General features: G+C 38.2%; 1 protein-coding gene across 1 annotated transcript in view; it reads left to right on the top strand.

The window, feature by feature from the left end:
• Positions 1 to 15,454, top strand: part of LOC140147526 (uncharacterized) — a 17,131-nt gene extending 1,677 nt beyond the window's left edge. The window contains exons 2-10 of the mRNA XM_072169307.1: positions 6,122 to 6,227; positions 6,765 to 6,973; positions 7,590 to 7,876; positions 8,409 to 8,553; positions 11,123 to 11,223; positions 11,890 to 12,055; positions 12,092 to 12,392; positions 13,168 to 13,395; positions 14,926 to 15,454. Coding sequence (XP_072025408.1) covers positions 6,122 to 6,227; positions 6,765 to 6,973; positions 7,590 to 7,876; positions 8,409 to 8,553; positions 11,123 to 11,223; positions 11,890 to 12,055; positions 12,092 to 12,392; positions 13,168 to 13,395; positions 14,926 to 15,056 — 1,674 coding nt within the window. The 3' untranslated portion in view covers positions 15,057 to 15,454. The remainder of the gene's footprint in view (positions 1 to 6,121; positions 6,228 to 6,764; positions 6,974 to 7,589; positions 7,877 to 8,408; positions 8,554 to 11,122; positions 11,224 to 11,889; positions 12,056 to 12,091; positions 12,393 to 13,167; positions 13,396 to 14,925) is intronic.
• Positions 15,455 to 18,228: the final 2,774 nt, after the last annotated feature.

Here is an 18,228-nt window from a genome sequence, read left to right as displayed (position 1 = left end):
GTTTGAGAATATTTGCAGTACGTTATCAAAAAATGTTTTTGAATGTTATTAATAAGTTTTATTCCCTTTATATAACCTAATATAATATAACCCGACATTTAAACATTTTCTACTAGCCTTTTCTAACCTTTTGCGAATGATGTCGAAAACTTGAAAACATTTTGTGTTCGCTGAGATAATTGAACATAATTCAAAATTGAATAACACAATATAATAAATAATAACAAAAATAATATTGCAAAACTATAATACTAATAAATACGTATTAGGCCTAATCAAAAGACTTATTCTTATTTGTATTAACAATATGAGAATTATTAAATTGCTTAGTTTTAACCAAATAAAAAATCACAAAGTGCATTTTAATATAACATTTCTCTGGTATAACGTTACGAATTCATATTTACGCCTATTATGATAAAAAAATGTTTAATTTCTTGAATAAAAGAAATCTTATATACCGGTACCTTATATTCTTATAATATTATCATTATTTTGTTTATATATTTATTATTGTTTTTGTTTTTTTTAATCGTAATCATAAAGAATAAATTAAGTCATAACATCTTGTTATTGAGTGCTGAATCCAGGTACCTGGCTGAATCACCTCGTAAAGTATTAAAGCGCGCCGCCATGGCTTAATTCCATGATCTTGATCTTATTTTTATCGATATACATCGATCACTTATCGGATCAAGTATTGGACACAATAGATGAAGTATTTGATTGACAAGGTTACCCCTGTGTCCCCTAGCCGCTTGTTAAACTGTAGCTAGTTGCATGTTTGTCATAATTAGAGTCACGCGGTAGCGTGACCAGCAAGTTTTAAAAGAAACGACTGATAAAGAAGAATAAACAGATGCACCGCGGGACTATATTTACACGAAACAAAACGCTATTGTTCTATGATATTTTTCGCTGGGTACAAAATATATCTAAAACCATGCTAAATCTTATTTACTGTCCAAAGTGTAATATTTTAATAACTCATTAATTCAAAATGTTACACCAATCTTACAGTCAATCCGATTGTTTGATAATAAACAAACATTCTTGCTTCATTTCACGCGGTATTTTATAGCCAGAATTAGTGGCAAATCATAGCTAATCATACTGATATCCAGAATCTTTCGACACTGCTACAGCCATACATGGCTGTCACTGTCGCACTACCTTTTGAGATTCACTTCCAAATATACCCTAGCATTTTCCTGGATACCCTCCATACAAATTCTGGATCCCATTCGCCAAAAAATCAAGTTTTTCACAATTCTTTTATTCTTTCTGGACCACAGCATACATTCATATTAATAAATACTCCACTTTTACACGTCGTTATATCGAGACGTCCCCGTGGTGAAGCGGTTAAGGCCATAGACTTCTAATCCATTTAAGACTTTTTGCTCAAGTTCGAAACTTCCCACCACCTTTTTTTTTCAATGTTTTATTAACCAATTTATTGTCATCAATCAAGAATAACACCATTTTGAACACCCATTGCTATGGTGATATTATTTTTTTCATCAAACAAAGAATTTATCAGTGGCTCTGTTCACAGCTCAGACTAAAATTATATTTGGAATAAATATTATAAATTGTCACAAATTAAAATCACAAACCGCAAAAGATCGCCAACAACTGCCGCTAAATATTGATGTCCAACTAGATTTCCCCACAGGGCTATAAAGAACCACAAACCGCGAAATTTGGATATCCAACTCCATTGCCCCGCAGGGCTACAAAGAATCACACACCACGAAATATGGATATATCCAACATGCTTACATTATATTAAATTAGCTCCCGATAGAGGACAGGGCTTGATAAGGGAAATTCAAATCACAATCCGCGAAAGATCACCGACAACCGACTTTTAATAGGGATATGCAACTAGATTGCCCCGAATGCCCCGCAGGGCTAAAAAGAACCACAAACCGCGAAATTTGGATATCCAACCAGATTGCCCGTAGGCCTATCGATTATAAAGAACCACAAACCGCGAAATATGGATATCCAACAAATTAAGAACACAAACCGCGAAAGATCGCCAACAACTGCCGCTCAATATTGATATCCAACTAGATTGCCCGCAGGGCTATAAAGAACCACAAACCGCGAAATTTGGATATGCAACTATTGCCCCACAGTGCTTCAAAGAACCACAAACCACGAAATATGGATATCCAACAAGCTTAAACTATAAATTAGCTCCCGATAGAGGGCAGGGCTTGATGAGGTAAATTAAAACCACAAACCACAAAAGATCGCCGATAACAGCCGCTTAATAGGGATATCCAACTAGATTGCCCCGCAGGGCTACAAAGAACCTCAAACAGCGAAATTTGGATATCCAACTAGATTGCCCGCAGGCCTATCGATTATAAAGAACCACAAGCCGTGAAATATGGATATCCAACAAATTAAGACCACAAACCGCGAAAGATCAACAATTGCCGCTCAATATTGATATCCAACTAGATTGCCCGCAGGGCTATAAAGAACCACAAACCGCGAAAGTTGGATATGCAACTAGATTGCCACGCAGGGCTACAAAGAACCACAAACCGCGAAATTTGGATATCCAACAAGCTTAAACTACAAATTAGCTCCCGATAGAGGGCAGGGCTTGCTGAAAACAACAACCCACGAAAGATCGCCGACAACCGCCGCTTAATAGGAATATCCAACTAGGTTGCCCCGAAGGTCTATACAAAGAACCACAAACCACGAAATTCGGATAGCCAAGTAAATTGCCCCGCAGGGCTACAAAGAACCACTAACATTAAAACACGATTATCTTGCCTAGTCGGGGCATTTAGACGCTTCGGTATTATATGCTTAATATATGCGCATTAACCAGTTCCGACTTGAAGTAGGCCTAAATCGGACTTACTCTCTGTGTCTCTCTGGCATTGTCAACATTGGGTGTGTGTTGTTCATATTTACATTTTCTTTACATATTTACGTGTATTAAAATGTATATTAACATTACAGTCACGCGTGACGAGCAAGTTTTAAAAATAAACGACTGATAAAGTTTTGTTTAATTTATTTTTTATTGTCATGAATCAAGAATAGGAATCTCAAACATCTATTTTTTGTTTTATTCGTTTTATGGAGCACTTCGTAACTTGATGACTTTCCAAGCTTGGAGCTGATTGGCTACATTCATAAAAAGAAAAGAAATCTACCAAAAAAGCGTTGACAACGTAAAGAAATCAGCAAGTTTAAAAAACCCACCTCGGCTCACTTTTTGAAACTTGGTCCCATTTTGAACACCAACACCAAATCTCTGTTTTTATTTTATTTCAACAGAATACAGCGTTTCCAACAAGATTACAAGCCTACTTGTTATTCGTTTAATTCAATCATTAATCATGATTATTATAAAACAAAACACAATAGGATATTGGTTTACCATGCAAGAACAAGATAATAACCTTTCAGGTCGTTTCAGAAAGCTTACAAATTAATATCGCATTTGCACATTAAAGATACATATAACACTTCTGGAAATGTTTTAAATTTATATAAATATGATAAAGTTTAAATCAGTATCTTTTACAAATGGGACCAAGTTTCAAAAAGTGAGCGAGGTGGGTTTTTTAAACTTGCTGATTTCTTTACGTTGTCAACGTTTTTTGGTAGATATTAATTACACAGCTTCTTGTCTTGCCTAAACACCTATGTTTGAAATTGTAATTATTACTTCATTATTTATCCAGAATAAATAACTTAATAAGAATTCAATAGCACATGATGCACATCTGAGATGGCACTTCAGTGCAAACTTAAATAGGGCAGCGCCAATACGAAAATGTCATACCGATAAAATGATGTGTCTGTTTAGCCCGTTTTTTTAAGTTTGCGTTGCGAACTATGAAATGATACCAGCGAATGAAGCGTTTCTAGATCTTCTTGATCTTGATCTTGATGTGGATACTGTCCAACACTCCTTGCGGAGTCACACGGATAGGTTGATATGCGCATGTAAATTAGTCTCTATTTGCTTCTTGATTTCTTGTAGGTGTTTTGTTACGCTGGTTTTAAATTGAGTGGGGTCTCACGGGTCTGGAATGTCAACCAAATGATTTGGTAGCTCGTTCCACTCTCTTACAGTTCTGGATAGGAAGGCGTATTTGTAGACGTCTTTGTTGGCGTGGAGTTGTTGATATGCTGAATGGTTGTGGAGCCGTGATTGGCGCAGAGGAGGCTGAAGCAGATTTCCGACGGGTAGTGATAGGTGACCGGATGCAGCTTTATGGAGAACTGTGAGATGATGACTGGTTCTTCTGGTTTCAAGTGAAGTGAGATTAAGGTCATCTGTCATTTTTGTGACACATCCCTTAGAGCGTGAGTGGTAATCACTCTGAATGAACCTCACTGCCCTCTTTTGAATCATTTTAATTTGATTTTTGGCTTTCTTAGTGTGTGGATCCCAACATGATGGAGCATATTCTACCAGTGGTCTGACAATGGTCTTATATGCCAGCTCTTTGGTGCTTTTAGGACAAGAGTGTAAGTTCCTTTTAATGAATCCAAGCGACCTGTTTGCTGATGCTGTGATGTTATTTATATGCTTGGACCATGTTAGGTTGTTGGTAAATTCCACACCTAAGCATGAATGACTAGTTGTTTCCTTTAGCACTGATTCACCTAGCTTGTAGCTAAATATTTTGGGTGAACGTGCGTGTGTGAGTCTCATAAGGAAACATTTGCTTGGGTTGAAATGCATCTGCCATTTTGATTCCCAGCTCATGAGTGTGTTTAAATCATTTTGGAGTTCTGATGCATCAAAATCATTTTTGACTTCTCTATATAAAACGCAATCATCTGCGAATAGATGAACTGTGGATGATATGTTATTGGGGAGGTCGTTAATGTAAGCAAGGAATAATAGCGGCCCAAGTACCGTGCCCTGGGGCACACCAGAGATAACTTTACTCCAGCTTGAGTGCTCACCATTAACCACTACCCGCTGGTCACGGCACTTGAGAAAGCTAGAAATCCAAGCATGAGTTTTGTTTTTGATACCATAGTTGTCAAGTTTAAGTAATAATCTGTTATGTGGGACAGTGTCAAATGCCTTGCTAAAATCCATGATGATCATGTCAACTTGTGACCGATCATCAAGGCTTTTAGCAAGGTCATTTTCTGTCAAAATAAGTTGCGATTCACATGAATGATTGCGCCTAAAACCATGTTGTTTATCTGAAAGGACTGAAAATCTGTCAAAATGAGCCATAATATTGGAGTGAATGATATGCTCCAGTGTCTTACAACAAATAGAGGTGAGGGACACAGGGCGATAATTAGCAGCATCAGCTCTATCTCCCTTTTTGAAAATGGGAGAAATATTTGCATGTAACCAGTCTGATTGGAGAATCCCTGAATCAAGGGATTTTTGAAAAATTTTGGACAAAGCCGGAGCCAGATCGTCGGCTGCAAGGTGTAAAATTTTGGCCGGTATCTCATCCGGACCTGAAGCCTTATTTTGCTTAAGCTCTTTTAACAATTTTGCAACCCCTTCGACAGATATCGTAATATCTGGCATTGTTGGAATACCTGACTTTGACACCTCGGGTAATATATCGTTTTCATTTGTGAAAACAGAACTGAATTGGTTGGAAAGGATTTCAGCTTTCACTTTGTTGTCTGACTCAAGATTTCCATCTTTTTTAAGGGTGGAAATCCCCATGGTGTCAACTTTCAAGCTCTTTTTGAATGACCAAAAACGCTTGGGTGAGTCAGCACAAACTGAGGAAATATATTTCCTATATGAGGTTCTTGTCACCTTGTATGTGTCCTTTCTGATTTGGCTAAATTTTTCATAACTCACAGGATCTCTATGTTTGCTATATTGATTATAGGCTCTTTGTTTTGAAATAAAACTCAAAACTTCCCGTGTTATTCCTCAAAACAACATGTAACTTCATTTAAATTGAAATCCTAGACTAGTAGACCTGTTATCGATTGTAGAATCATCTCAATGAAAGAATAACAAAATAAACATGTATTTGCTGGATTTCATTTTTTACTATGTAAAGTATGGCTTTAAGAGATAAAATCAGGGATACTTGTGCATAATGTTTGACATCGCTATATATTTATTTGTCTGTAGGAGAGGTTAGATGGGACGGAGTATAAATCCTTTGCTTCAGGATTGTCTACACACCCCATGAGTAATGGAGGTAAGTCATTGTCTACACACCCCATGAGTAATGGAGGTAAGTCATTGTCTACACACCCCATGAGTCATGGAGGTAAAGTCATTGTTATAATTGCACCTTCTGTACTTTGTTAAATTGCATCAGGTGATACATATTGTATAATATAGGTTGACAATTGACTTTTTGGCAGGAGATGTCCCCCACCTTCTGGCGAAATGACCCATTTTGTGTTCTTTTCATCCACTTCTTGACAGTTCAGACCAAATGCCCCTCCCCCACATGTCAAGATGGATTGATGCTAATGGCTGTGGCACTGACATTAACCTTTAGTGGTGGGTTCCAGTAGTGAGTGGTAGGCTCTACCAGCCATCATAGCTACAACCCTTCATGGAAATACTACTCAATACTCATAATGTGATAGGGGCACGTTGTGTTGTGTATGACACGTCTTATGCCTTGCCACATTGTCAGCCTTAAAATAATAAAAGACACTAGGCAAATTGCCTCAATCTATTGATGCCTTGTATGTAATATCACTTTGTTTGATAATCATTGATTGATAATATTCCATTAATTACTTTCTTTGTTGTATAGGGCTTAAATACTCCACTCCTACCAAGCCACTACCAAGCAGCACTAGCGGCATAACCGGCCTCATGTATGACACATATCAACCATCAGGCTACCAGGGGATACGCACTCATTCAGCAATGCAAGAGGATTACAGAGGAACAGATACTGTTAGTGATCATTCACCAGCTCTGGTTGCCATGTTGAGTCAAAAGGTTGACACTCAAAATAAGGTAATGTTTATGTCCTAGCATCCTCTTTTTAGAGCATGGCTCATCTATTTCCAATTAATTATGGATGTTAAAAATCTAGTGGTATGACAACAAGAACCTGCATACTCCAGATACTTTTGATATCAGCATTGTAGCACTTTGTTGTTTTCCTAATGTAATACATAATTAATGACAATTTTAACTCTACAGTTTGTCCTCTCTGAAGTACAAAGTGACAACGCGCTGGTATACAGCGTGTAAACAGTGCGTAGTGCTGCGTCTCTGCTGCAGGTATGCGTGCCTTCAAAGTTGGCACAATGCGTACGTCCGCGTCGGTACTTTGTACTTCAGAGTAGACTGACTGTAGTCTATCCATCATGCACATTCATTCCTCCACAGGGTCTATGATTCTTCACATAGAAAATGTCTGATCAGACATAGAGTGTAGTACAATAAGAAGGTCAATGACGTGTTTGTTAAAAACTTGTTACGTTTGTTTTTTAATCCTTATTTACTACCATGCTTACTATACTTACTTGCTCAACCTAAAACAGCACACCATACTCTTGTGTCCTGCATGGCCATTTCCAAATCCTTAATCCATTATTTCCTTTGACATTTCATTTCTTCTGAATAGCTTATTGAAGACCTGGTGCGTCAAGTCAAATCCTTGGAGAGAGATCGTGAGCAAACCTCAACAAGATTACGTAATATGGAACGTGAGATGATGGCAGTGAGCAGAAGATTGGAAGAAAGCGGTGTACATCTGGAAACGGAGAGAAAGATGGAACGCACACAACAGGAGTTACGTATGCATATGAATGAGATTGAAAACCAAGTGCGCTTACAAAAACACAGTGGGGTCTCAGAATCCGTGTACAGTGATGATGTGTTGACATCTATGACTAGAGAACTTCATGACTTGTAAGTAGCCCTATACTAATTATCAGAGAAGTTCAGCCTTTTCTGGCCACTGCATGTGGAAGTGGGGTTATGATTGACTGACTGAGCTATGAAACATCAACATCGCTGCTGACCAATGATGATTCTGGCTTGGGCCATTCTTTTTACACAATAAACAGTGTTGGTGTAGACCATCAAACTTCACTGGTAAACAATATAGTTTTGTAGTTTAGCAGAGCAATTTAGAATTCCCTAATTTATTCAAAATATCAACAAGTTTCCAAAATCTCAATAGCTTTAGATATATAATCAACAATGTGATCCAATTACGTGAACTTGAGATGAGTTTCTTAGAATTACATGCCCTATACAAAATATGTTGCACCACAATGGGCACATTATTGACACTGCCAGTGTTGCCTATCATAATTTGAATTATAGTATCAGCTTTACCGCACCAAGTAGCCATCTTTTTAATAAGCATAGTATAAAGGTGGACTTTGAGCACCTACTGACCCATTTGTCTGCATGACATGTGTTTATATATTTCCAGCAAACGTCAAACTCATGAGGAATGTGATTCATTGCACAGAGAGGTAGAGAGTCTAAGGACAAGGATGGTGAAGACTGAGGTTGAGGTATCTGGTCAACAGGCTGATAGCAGGGAAGTTAACAGAAGACTGGATAGACTAGACAGGGTAAATATACAAGCATACAAACACATAAGCACCCCACATGCAAACACACACCAATGATGAAGACTGAGGTTGAGGTATCTGGTCAACAGGCTGATACCAGGGAAGTCAACAGAAGACTGGATAGACTAGACAGGGTAAATATACAAACATACAAACACATAAGCACCCCACATGCAAACACACACCAATGGTGAAGACCGAGGTTGAGGTATCTGGTCAACAGGCTGATAGCAGGGAAGTTAACAGAAGACTGGATAGACTAGACAGGGTAAATATACAAACATACACACACATAAGCACCCCACATGCAAACACACACCAATGATAAAGACTGAGGTTGAGGTATCTGGTCAACAGGCTGATAGCAGGGAAGTTAACAGAAGGCTGGATAGACTAGACAGGGTAAATATACAAACATACACACACTCCAGCACCCCACATGCAAACACACACCAATGGTGAAGACTGGGGTTTAGGTATCTGGTCAACAGGCTGATAGCAGGGAAGTCATCAGAAGACTGGATAGACTAGACAGGGTAAATATACAAACATACACACACATAAGCACCCCACATGCAAACACACACCAATGGTGAAGACAGAGGTTGAGGTATCTGGCCAACAGGCTGATAGCAGGGAAGTTAACAGAAGGCTGGATAGACTAGACAGGGTAAATATACAAACATACAAACACATAAGCATCCCACATGCAAACACACACCAATGGTGAAGACAGAGGTTGAGGTATCTGGCCAACAGGCTGATAGCAGGGAAGTTAACAGAAGGCTGGATAGACTAGACAGGGTAAATATACAAACATACACACACCCCTGTCTGTGTTTGCCTCCAAACGTGGACATTGTGTTTTGCTATCTAACCAAGGACATGTGTATGATGTTTTCATCGCCTAACCGTGGACTGAAATGGCGGATTTTTTTTGTGTATAATACGAAACGGAATTTTAGCCATTACCCTGCGGACGGTAGTTTTTACACGTGTGGTCCTCAGTTTCAGGCAAGTAGCGTTTAAAGCATCTAGCATGCATTTGAGGTCTTTTGCAGCAGTTTGAGACCGAGGACAGTCCTCGGTTGGAAGTAGGTCCACAGTTTAGGGTGAAAAATCTTGTGTGTGTCCTCGTTTGTCGGCAAACACGTACGCACATAAGCACCCCACATGCAAACACACACCAATGGTGAAGACAGAGGTTGAGGTATCTGGCCAACAGGCTGATAGCAGGGAAGTCAACAGAAGGCTGGATAGACTAGACAGGGTAAATATACAAACATACACACACATAAGCATCCCACATGCAAACACACACCAATGGTGAAGACTGAGGTTGAGGTATCTGGTCAACAGGCTGATAGCAGGGAAGTCAACAGAAGACTGGATAGACTAGACAGGGTAAATATACAAACATACAAACACATAAGCACCCCACATGCAAACACACACCAATGGTGAAGACTGAGGTTGAGGTATCTGGTCAACAGGCTGATACCAGGGAAGTTAACAGAAGACTGGATAGACTAGACAGGCTAAATAGAAACTTGTTCTGTGCACACACACTCCCCTACACAATTATCAAGCCTTTCCGAGGACAACAAACTTGAAACATAGATTTTCCAATGATGATTTGTTGTCAAAATTGTTCTTAGAATGACTGTGTGTTTAACACTTGGTCCTCGGAAGAATAGAACAGGAAGGTGTATGTATGGTACAAGTCCATATATGATTATAGCCGTATGTAATGTATAAATATGAGTGAGGTCGTCAGACAGGGGGTACCGGCCCTTGAAAACCGTTGTGGTTTCAAGTTAGATCCTCAGACATATGTGACCCATCACATCGAAACACGGCAGTTGTCGGAAACCCACATTTAAATATAATAAAGAAAATGTGCCCCGAAAAATAAAGGAAATAATAAGGAATTTGAATTCTATTTGTCTCATAAAATCAACATTCTACATGCGACATCAATGGATGAGGTGTCATTTTAAAGCTTCAAAGCAGTCCTTTAGTCTGGTAAAGAAACCTGTAAGTTCACTTTTGACGACAACTGCCGTGTTTCGATGTGATGGGTCACATATATGGTAAAGATGTTGATAATAAAGGGAAACAGATATACATGCTTGTACCTGCACAGATGGGTAAATATTTATGGTTTAGATTCTGATAGGATAAATCTTGTGATTACATGATTTATTTTTTGTGTAGTATTAAACACAAACAGGATCAATTGATTTTTATTCGGGTGCGCCGTCGGATATCACAGTACCGCTGCAGCCGGTCAATGTGTGAAAACTACAGTACTTGTGCAGCTAGTCACTGTGTGAAAATTGGTCAAGCTTTCATCAGATGTGGCTCTGACTTCATCAGGACTTCCTTGCACCAGTACTGTAGTTTTCACACATTGACCGGCTGCACCGGTAATGTGATATCCGACGGCACACCCGAATAAAATCAATTGTTATGGAATCCCGCCGTGAAAGCCTATCTACTTACAAACAAGATCATCTTACATTTGTTTGCAAAATTAGTTCTGTTTCCATTTCTATGCATTTTCCAGACTGTGACTTCTGTCAGTGACTCTCAGAGGGTACAGTGCAAGGATATCAACCAGTCACTCAGGCAGAAACACAGCACTGATAAAGAACTCGACCATCTCAGGTATGTAATATGTTTGAGGAGGGGCTGTTTTGTGTAGGGGTTTGCGTTTGTGTACAGTGCCAAACAAAGGACATACACCTGATTCTTAACTATCATTGTCCTCGATTTTTATAGCTGCATTTACCCTATAGACAGCTATACTAATGTTCAACAGTTCGCTGCAGTTTGATCAAGTGTATCCACGGTCAGATAGTGAAAGTTACGTCCTTAGTGTAAGGGTTTTTACCAACATTTGATAGCAGGAACATTTAGGGATGTGGTGCGTGTGGGGGTGCATATGTATTTGCCGCCAAACGCGGTCACACACAATATTGTTCACCTTCTAATTTGGACATTCCTACGATCAAACTGCTGCAATAGACTGCAAATGCATGCTAAATAGTAAATACTTTGAGCGATACTTGCTCAAAACTGCGGACCATACATGCAAAAAATATGGTAAGCAGTTGATGTGGAAAATTCCATTTCGTATCATACAGATAAAAAATTCGCCATTTAAGTCCATGGATAGGCGAAGAAAACACCATACACATGTCCATGGTTGGATAGCAATACACAATGTCCGCAGTTGGTGGTGATCACACAGGGAGTGTTTATGTGGGTATAATTATTCATAAAGAAGTGCTTCATAACTATTTATACATATTCAATGTGTTTATTATCCAGGACAAATATGGGTAGATTGATGCATACTGTGGATCGTTTAGAGCATGACAGTGCCGTTACACTTCCTACCAGTAATCTTATGTCAGCTGGACAGGCTGCTGCAATTGTACATGGTACTCAAACAAACACAGGTATGTCAACCCACTCACCTTATTGGACTATTCCAGCATAACAGTGCCGTTACACTTCCTACCAGTAATCTTATGTCAGCTGGACAGGCTGCTGCAATTGTACATGGTACTCAAACAAACACAGGTATGTCAACCCACTCACCTCATTGGACTATTCCAGCATGACAGTGCCGTTACACTTCCTACCAGTAATCTTATGTCAGCTGGACAGGCTGCTGCAATTGTACATGGTACTCAAACAAACACAGGTATGTCAACCCACTCACCTTATTGGACTATTCCAGCATAACAGTGCCGTTACACTTCCTACCAGTAATCTTATGTCAGCTGGACAGGCTGCTGCAATTGTACATGGTACTCAAACAAACACAGGTATGTCAACCCACTCACTTCATTGGACTATTCCAGTCCAGTTAAAATCCATTCACCCCCTATGGAAGATGTGTCACACAGGGAGCGTGAATTTCAAATGGAATTACCTAAATGGGTGACTCTATTTGAAATTTGCATCGGAGATACTGAAGGGATGCTGCAGCCAAACAAAATTGTTTTGCTTGCCCAAGATCGCAATAGTTGGAGAAAGCTTGTAGTCGCCTTTGGCAGCCAACTGATGATGATGATGACCTCATGTGTGAGAAATTAAGGTCATGTCTTCCACAGGGGTGGATGGATTTCAACTGGAATAGCTCATTTCAGAATTGATAAGAAATGGGGTCTACTTGCCTTTCCAGCGATTCATTATTCTGAAAGTTCATAAGAAATTCATTTTCAGTATTCAGAAGGTTCATAATTTATTCCAATTATAAAGGAGCTGGATTATTCTGAAGTCTCATACTTCATAAATAAAAACCATATGCTTGATTATGAACGTAAAGGCTTCTATTTAGTAAACATCCAAGAAACACTGTTTTATATTTGAAATATGGAGCCTTGTGAGTAATGAACCTTACTTTTTGATTCAGAAGAACAATCTTCCTTATACTGATGTTGGAACAAGTCAAGTGTAGTGGAAAATATTTGTCTCTTTGATCAATGGAATATTCTGATTTTGATAGATGGCAAAACACATTTCACTCATCCAACATCGAAACATTTTGTTTGATCTTAACAAAACTTATGAGCAGCCATTTGAACTGTTTACTTACAGAATCAAGACCCAAAAGAAAGCCTCACAGACGAGACCATGGCCACGTCAAATTGAAACCATTACCTGCTGGCATCACAACACTAGACAGTAGCAGTGAAGATGATACCAATCAATATGACATCAGTACTACACTAAGTCTGGATACCTCTAGTAGTGATGATGATATATCAGCTATGAGGCAGCACGTGGGGAGTCGCTTACCAACTGGTGCTACTATTGGGATTCCAGGTAAATAGCTTCATGTTAGGTAAAAGCTGCCATATGTGGTTTGTAAAGGAGAATGCTGTTTATGAATGAGTTAGATTGTATCCAATTGTATTCTGGGTGGGGCACTCAACTTTAATTTTGGTAAGGGTGTGTGCAGATCTTGATCCTGCAGAAGACTTCCTCATTTGTCATCTTCTGTCTTCTGCAAAACATATTAAATCTTCTGCATTTGCAGCCATCTGGCTAAATCTTCTGCATTTACAGCCATCTGGCTAAAAAATCAAAACAAAATCAATTATACGCCCACTGTCCTGTCCTTTTGCAAAAAAAAAAAAAAAGGTTGAGTAGCCTTGGAAAGGCATTTTTAAGGGTCTCAAAAGCTAATATCCAGGAGCTTTTAGGGGCACTGATCCCATGCAAGGGTTGCTGCCCTTGGCGCGAGAACGCCACATCCTAAGCTTTTTTTACACTTCGCAGAAATCTTCTGCATTTACATATTCCAATGATGGCAGCTCTGGTGTGGAGCACGGAACTGAGAACTGAATATCAGGTAAAATGAGGACTTCTTACCTGAAATTTTTAACATATTTTTTGCACCTAGTGAACTAAAGTTAGGCCAAATGATAGACTGTGGAGCTGGGAAATTCCAAATTTTCCCAGTTTGAACTAAAGAGCTACAATTGTGGGCATTTTCTCCAGGTGAGGCCAAGAACTGGAGCATGATCCCCAAATGTGGGTCTTTGGAAATGCCAGAGAGCCTGAATATGGGACCCTTGACCACCGCACATACCCATACCACTGTTACATGTGAGTGCCCCCTCCAGGATTCTGGGAATCTAAAGGAGTGCCAAATATTATTTTTATAATTTTTATTTCCTTCAAGATACAGCGAATTTGAGATTGAAAAGTTATATCTTTTATAATCTGTTTACCGTCAAGAATTCTGCTTCGGATACTTTCAATATATTTCATTTCATTCATTCATATTTTATTTTCATCAATCATCAACATCAATATACAAGTGATACTAATAGCTCAACAAAGTAATAAAGTTAAACGTAAACAAGAGTCATTGGTATAAATAAATATCAATACATTTAGGTAGTAACAATTAAATCAATATAATTAAATTAGAATAGCATTACTATGTATGATTGACCAAAATACACTTTAAATGCATAATGATATTACGAAAGTGCATGTAGTAGTTTATCACGGAAATACAACACTGCAATGGCAATTGATTTTGAAGTACTTCTACGATGATAAGCGCCTAACAACGGATAAGCTGGCTCTCTACAAACACGCTCAGTGAATAATACATACTATCAAAATATAACATAGTAATACATGATAATAAATATAAAATTTTTAATGTTCTAATATAATATTATAAGAACATAATAATGTAATGATAATAAAGTAATATTATAATATAATAATATATAACATAATGATATTTGGAAGCATGGAAATCTAAATTGCTTCAAGTTTACAATCAAGCTTTTGCATAATCATATTAATTTTATCTTGTATTTCTTTCAATCGCAGGTGAAGATGTGAATGAGTTGCTATCTGATCTAGATGACAATTTTGAAGGACAGGATGAACCTTTGGGTATAGCAGACTTGTCTGATACACCTTCTATAAGCTCAGTGGAATTGGATTCAGATCTCTTTTGATAAAATTACAACTTTGTTATAGGTTTTGCTTCCTGGATTCAATGCCTACACACCTTTGACATCAGACAACCTCATACCTAATGGTTGCCTTTGTGTGCAACAGGCTATTCCAGTTGAAATCCATACACCCCATATGGAAGACATGTGCTTGTTTCAATTGTGGTACCATTGACAATGTGTAGTGCATTTAGCTAATGGGCAAAAATGCATAAACAATTCCCACCATTGCACGATAGACACCCATATGCTAAAGGATGCCGCAGTGGGATGTTTCACACTAGCTACAGCCAGAGACAAGTAAAAAACCCTTTTTCTCAGGGTGAAAGTCAAGCTACAGATCGCAGCACAATCATAATGCAATAACATTCCACTAATAATCTTGGAAAGGGAAGCAAATTTTGACAAATTTTGCACATTGGGATATAAGAATCATGGTGAAAATTATGGAAAAGGAATCAAAATTAAAAAATAAGGTTAATTATTTTGGAAGTCTCATAATTCTGAATATCAGAATGATGAATTTTCACACTAAGATGCTTATTAAGAATAGGCACCTTTAAACATGAAAAAATGAAATAACAATAAAGAGTGGCATATGAGTTGGCCAGTAAGACACTCGAGAGGAAGTGATCATAAATATAGCATTACTCTTGGCAAGTCAGTGACTTCATTCTGTTGATGCAGCTGTTTCATGCACAAATCTATAGACCTTCTTTAAATGTGTGCATGTGTATTCCAGCAATATGAAGATGCGACCAATGAAATATGTACTCTCATCACTGACTCGCCAAGAGTTTTTGAAAGTCCTATAGTCAAAAGGATTCATTCTGTGGATAATCATTTTAATATGTTAGCAATATGACCCAAGTATTCATGTACAGTTTTGTAAGTTCATACATGCAGGTAGCAAACAAGAAGTAGAAAGATTAAAACATTCAACTGCACTCACCAGATTTTCCCAGATAATTTTGGTTCCTCAGTGGGTGTGTGAGAAGCTGATATCAGTGTTTCTAGAAGATCTTCTCACATGCCATTATCCACTGAGGAAGGAACCAGTTGTTTCTGCAATTATCTGGGAAAATTCCCAGAAAAATAGCCTGGTGAGTGCAGTTGAATGTATTACTCTTTCTACTTCCAAGTGTTCATGGTTATGTCAATGTAGGTGTACAATGTTTTCATGTATTCACCGTAGCTAGGTTTTAGATACATGTACTGTGTAAAAACACATCCTTGTGGGAGTAAGCAATGTAAATGACACCATGTGTTAATTCTTTGAGTGAAACTGAGTATTTCCAAATATATGTAAACAGGTTGTATGTAGATTCTATTAATCTATGAATGATCTGGTTCATTGAAGCCACTATCAGTGATCCCCACAGATAGAGTTGGGCGACTATCACTTTTTTCCTAGTCGACTAGTCGGCAGCAAATAGTCGCGACTACGACCATAGTCGCGACTTTCTGTGGTTAAAATTGGACTGAAAAATCGGGTGAAAGATTGGTGGCAATTTAGTATTTATAATGCATGATTACAGGACCCGTGATTGCCGGTATCACATCACAGTTTGCTACACAAACCAGCACTGTTGCGATACAAATTGCTACACTGTATCGCACGTTTGCGATGCAAATATTTGACTGTAAAATGCTGTAATATAGGCCTAACTTTTCTGTTCAATTAAATTCACTTGCCACTTTCCAGCAACAGCACAAGAAACTTCATATAATTTCTCAAACCTTCAATATTCCAATAGCGATCTTCGTTCGTTTCCATGTTTTGCTGTGCATGAAAATATGTAAACAGTGCATATTTTCCATGGTATGCTCATGAACGTGTTGCATCGTGCATGTACGATTAACTTTCACCTCCGACCTACGTCACCTGACCTCATCTAGACTACTGCATTTGTCGCTACAGGGGTGGCATTGCAACATTACGACTGTTTGCTTTCTAAATATTCTGTTACCACAATAAGCATAGCTTTTTGAAATTACGTGAAAAGTACTTCTAATCTAATAACATTTTCCTAAATTTTCCCTTTTGGAAAACACTTCTCGGAAGTTCTCGCTGTTTCTTTCCAAAGTTAAAATAATCTCATACCTTCAGTAGTTGGTACAAACACCCAACCTGGGTCTGTACATGCACGCTATGATGCTGCTACACCTGTTATCGCTGCATAAATTATAATCATAATGAGATGTTTGACAGTTCTAAGTAATTTGAGTTTTTTGACGGCTCTTATCTTGTGGGAAAGTAGTTCGACAACAAGTCAATAACACCAATTTAATGATGATTTATGGACTTTATGATTACTTGTTGGTTAGTGTTACTATTGGTAGGACAATGACTAACATTTTTTCACATTTTTCGCAGTTTATATGTTAGTATTTGGTTGGTTTTGGTGCGAATAACTGGCACTTTAAAGTAATTTTTAACACAAAAATATACTTGCATTAGTCGACTTTTGGTTTTCAATAGTCGTAGTCGCGACTATCAGTAATAGTCGCGACTAACGACTATTGGCGACTTAGTCGCCCAACTCTACCCACAGAGGATAAATATTTATATATAATTGTCAACAGGTACATTCCTTAGAAAACAAATATTGGGGGGAAAGGAAGAACACAGCAGTGTTGAATAATATGATGCTCCATTCACTTGTATGTAGCTACAAGTGTCCATACAGACAGACTCCTCCAACACTTAAATGCTGATTGTGTCCTTTCCCCCTTACTAGCTCATTTTCAGTGTTATAACTTACAGGTTATGTTAATGATGCTCCAACTCACCTATACGTGGCTACAAGTGTCCTTTGTTAGCACAAAATCAGATTTTTAAATATTTTTACGATTTTCTTAGTCGGCAAATCACTGATAGTGTCTGTAAGTAGAAAACTGACAAGTGGAACAGTTTTGGGAGATTTGTAGTAAATGTTGTGTAACAACAAGTTCAATGTGTGTAGTACAAAAGTGCATTTCATCTAGTTTTAAAAGAACCTTAAATCAGTTCGGGCGCTGTGAATTCACAGACTCCTCTGAATTCAGAGACCCATTCTGTGAAATCACATACTCGGGTCTGTGATTTCACATACTTTTCACCTGTTTAAATTTTGCCAGCAAATAAAACATTTAGGCAGTCTTTTGGTACATTAGATAGTTAATTCACATTTTT

This window comes from Amphiura filiformis, chromosome 3 (assembly GCF_039555335.1).
Source record: "Amphiura filiformis chromosome 3, Afil_fr2py, whole genome shotgun sequence".
In the NCBI taxonomy this organism is placed as follows: Eukaryota; Metazoa; Echinodermata; class Ophiuroidea; order Amphilepidida; family Amphiuridae; genus Amphiura; species Amphiura filiformis.
The sequence above is the reverse complement of the archived record's forward strand: the minus strand, read 5'-3'. Positions and strand labels throughout refer to the sequence as shown.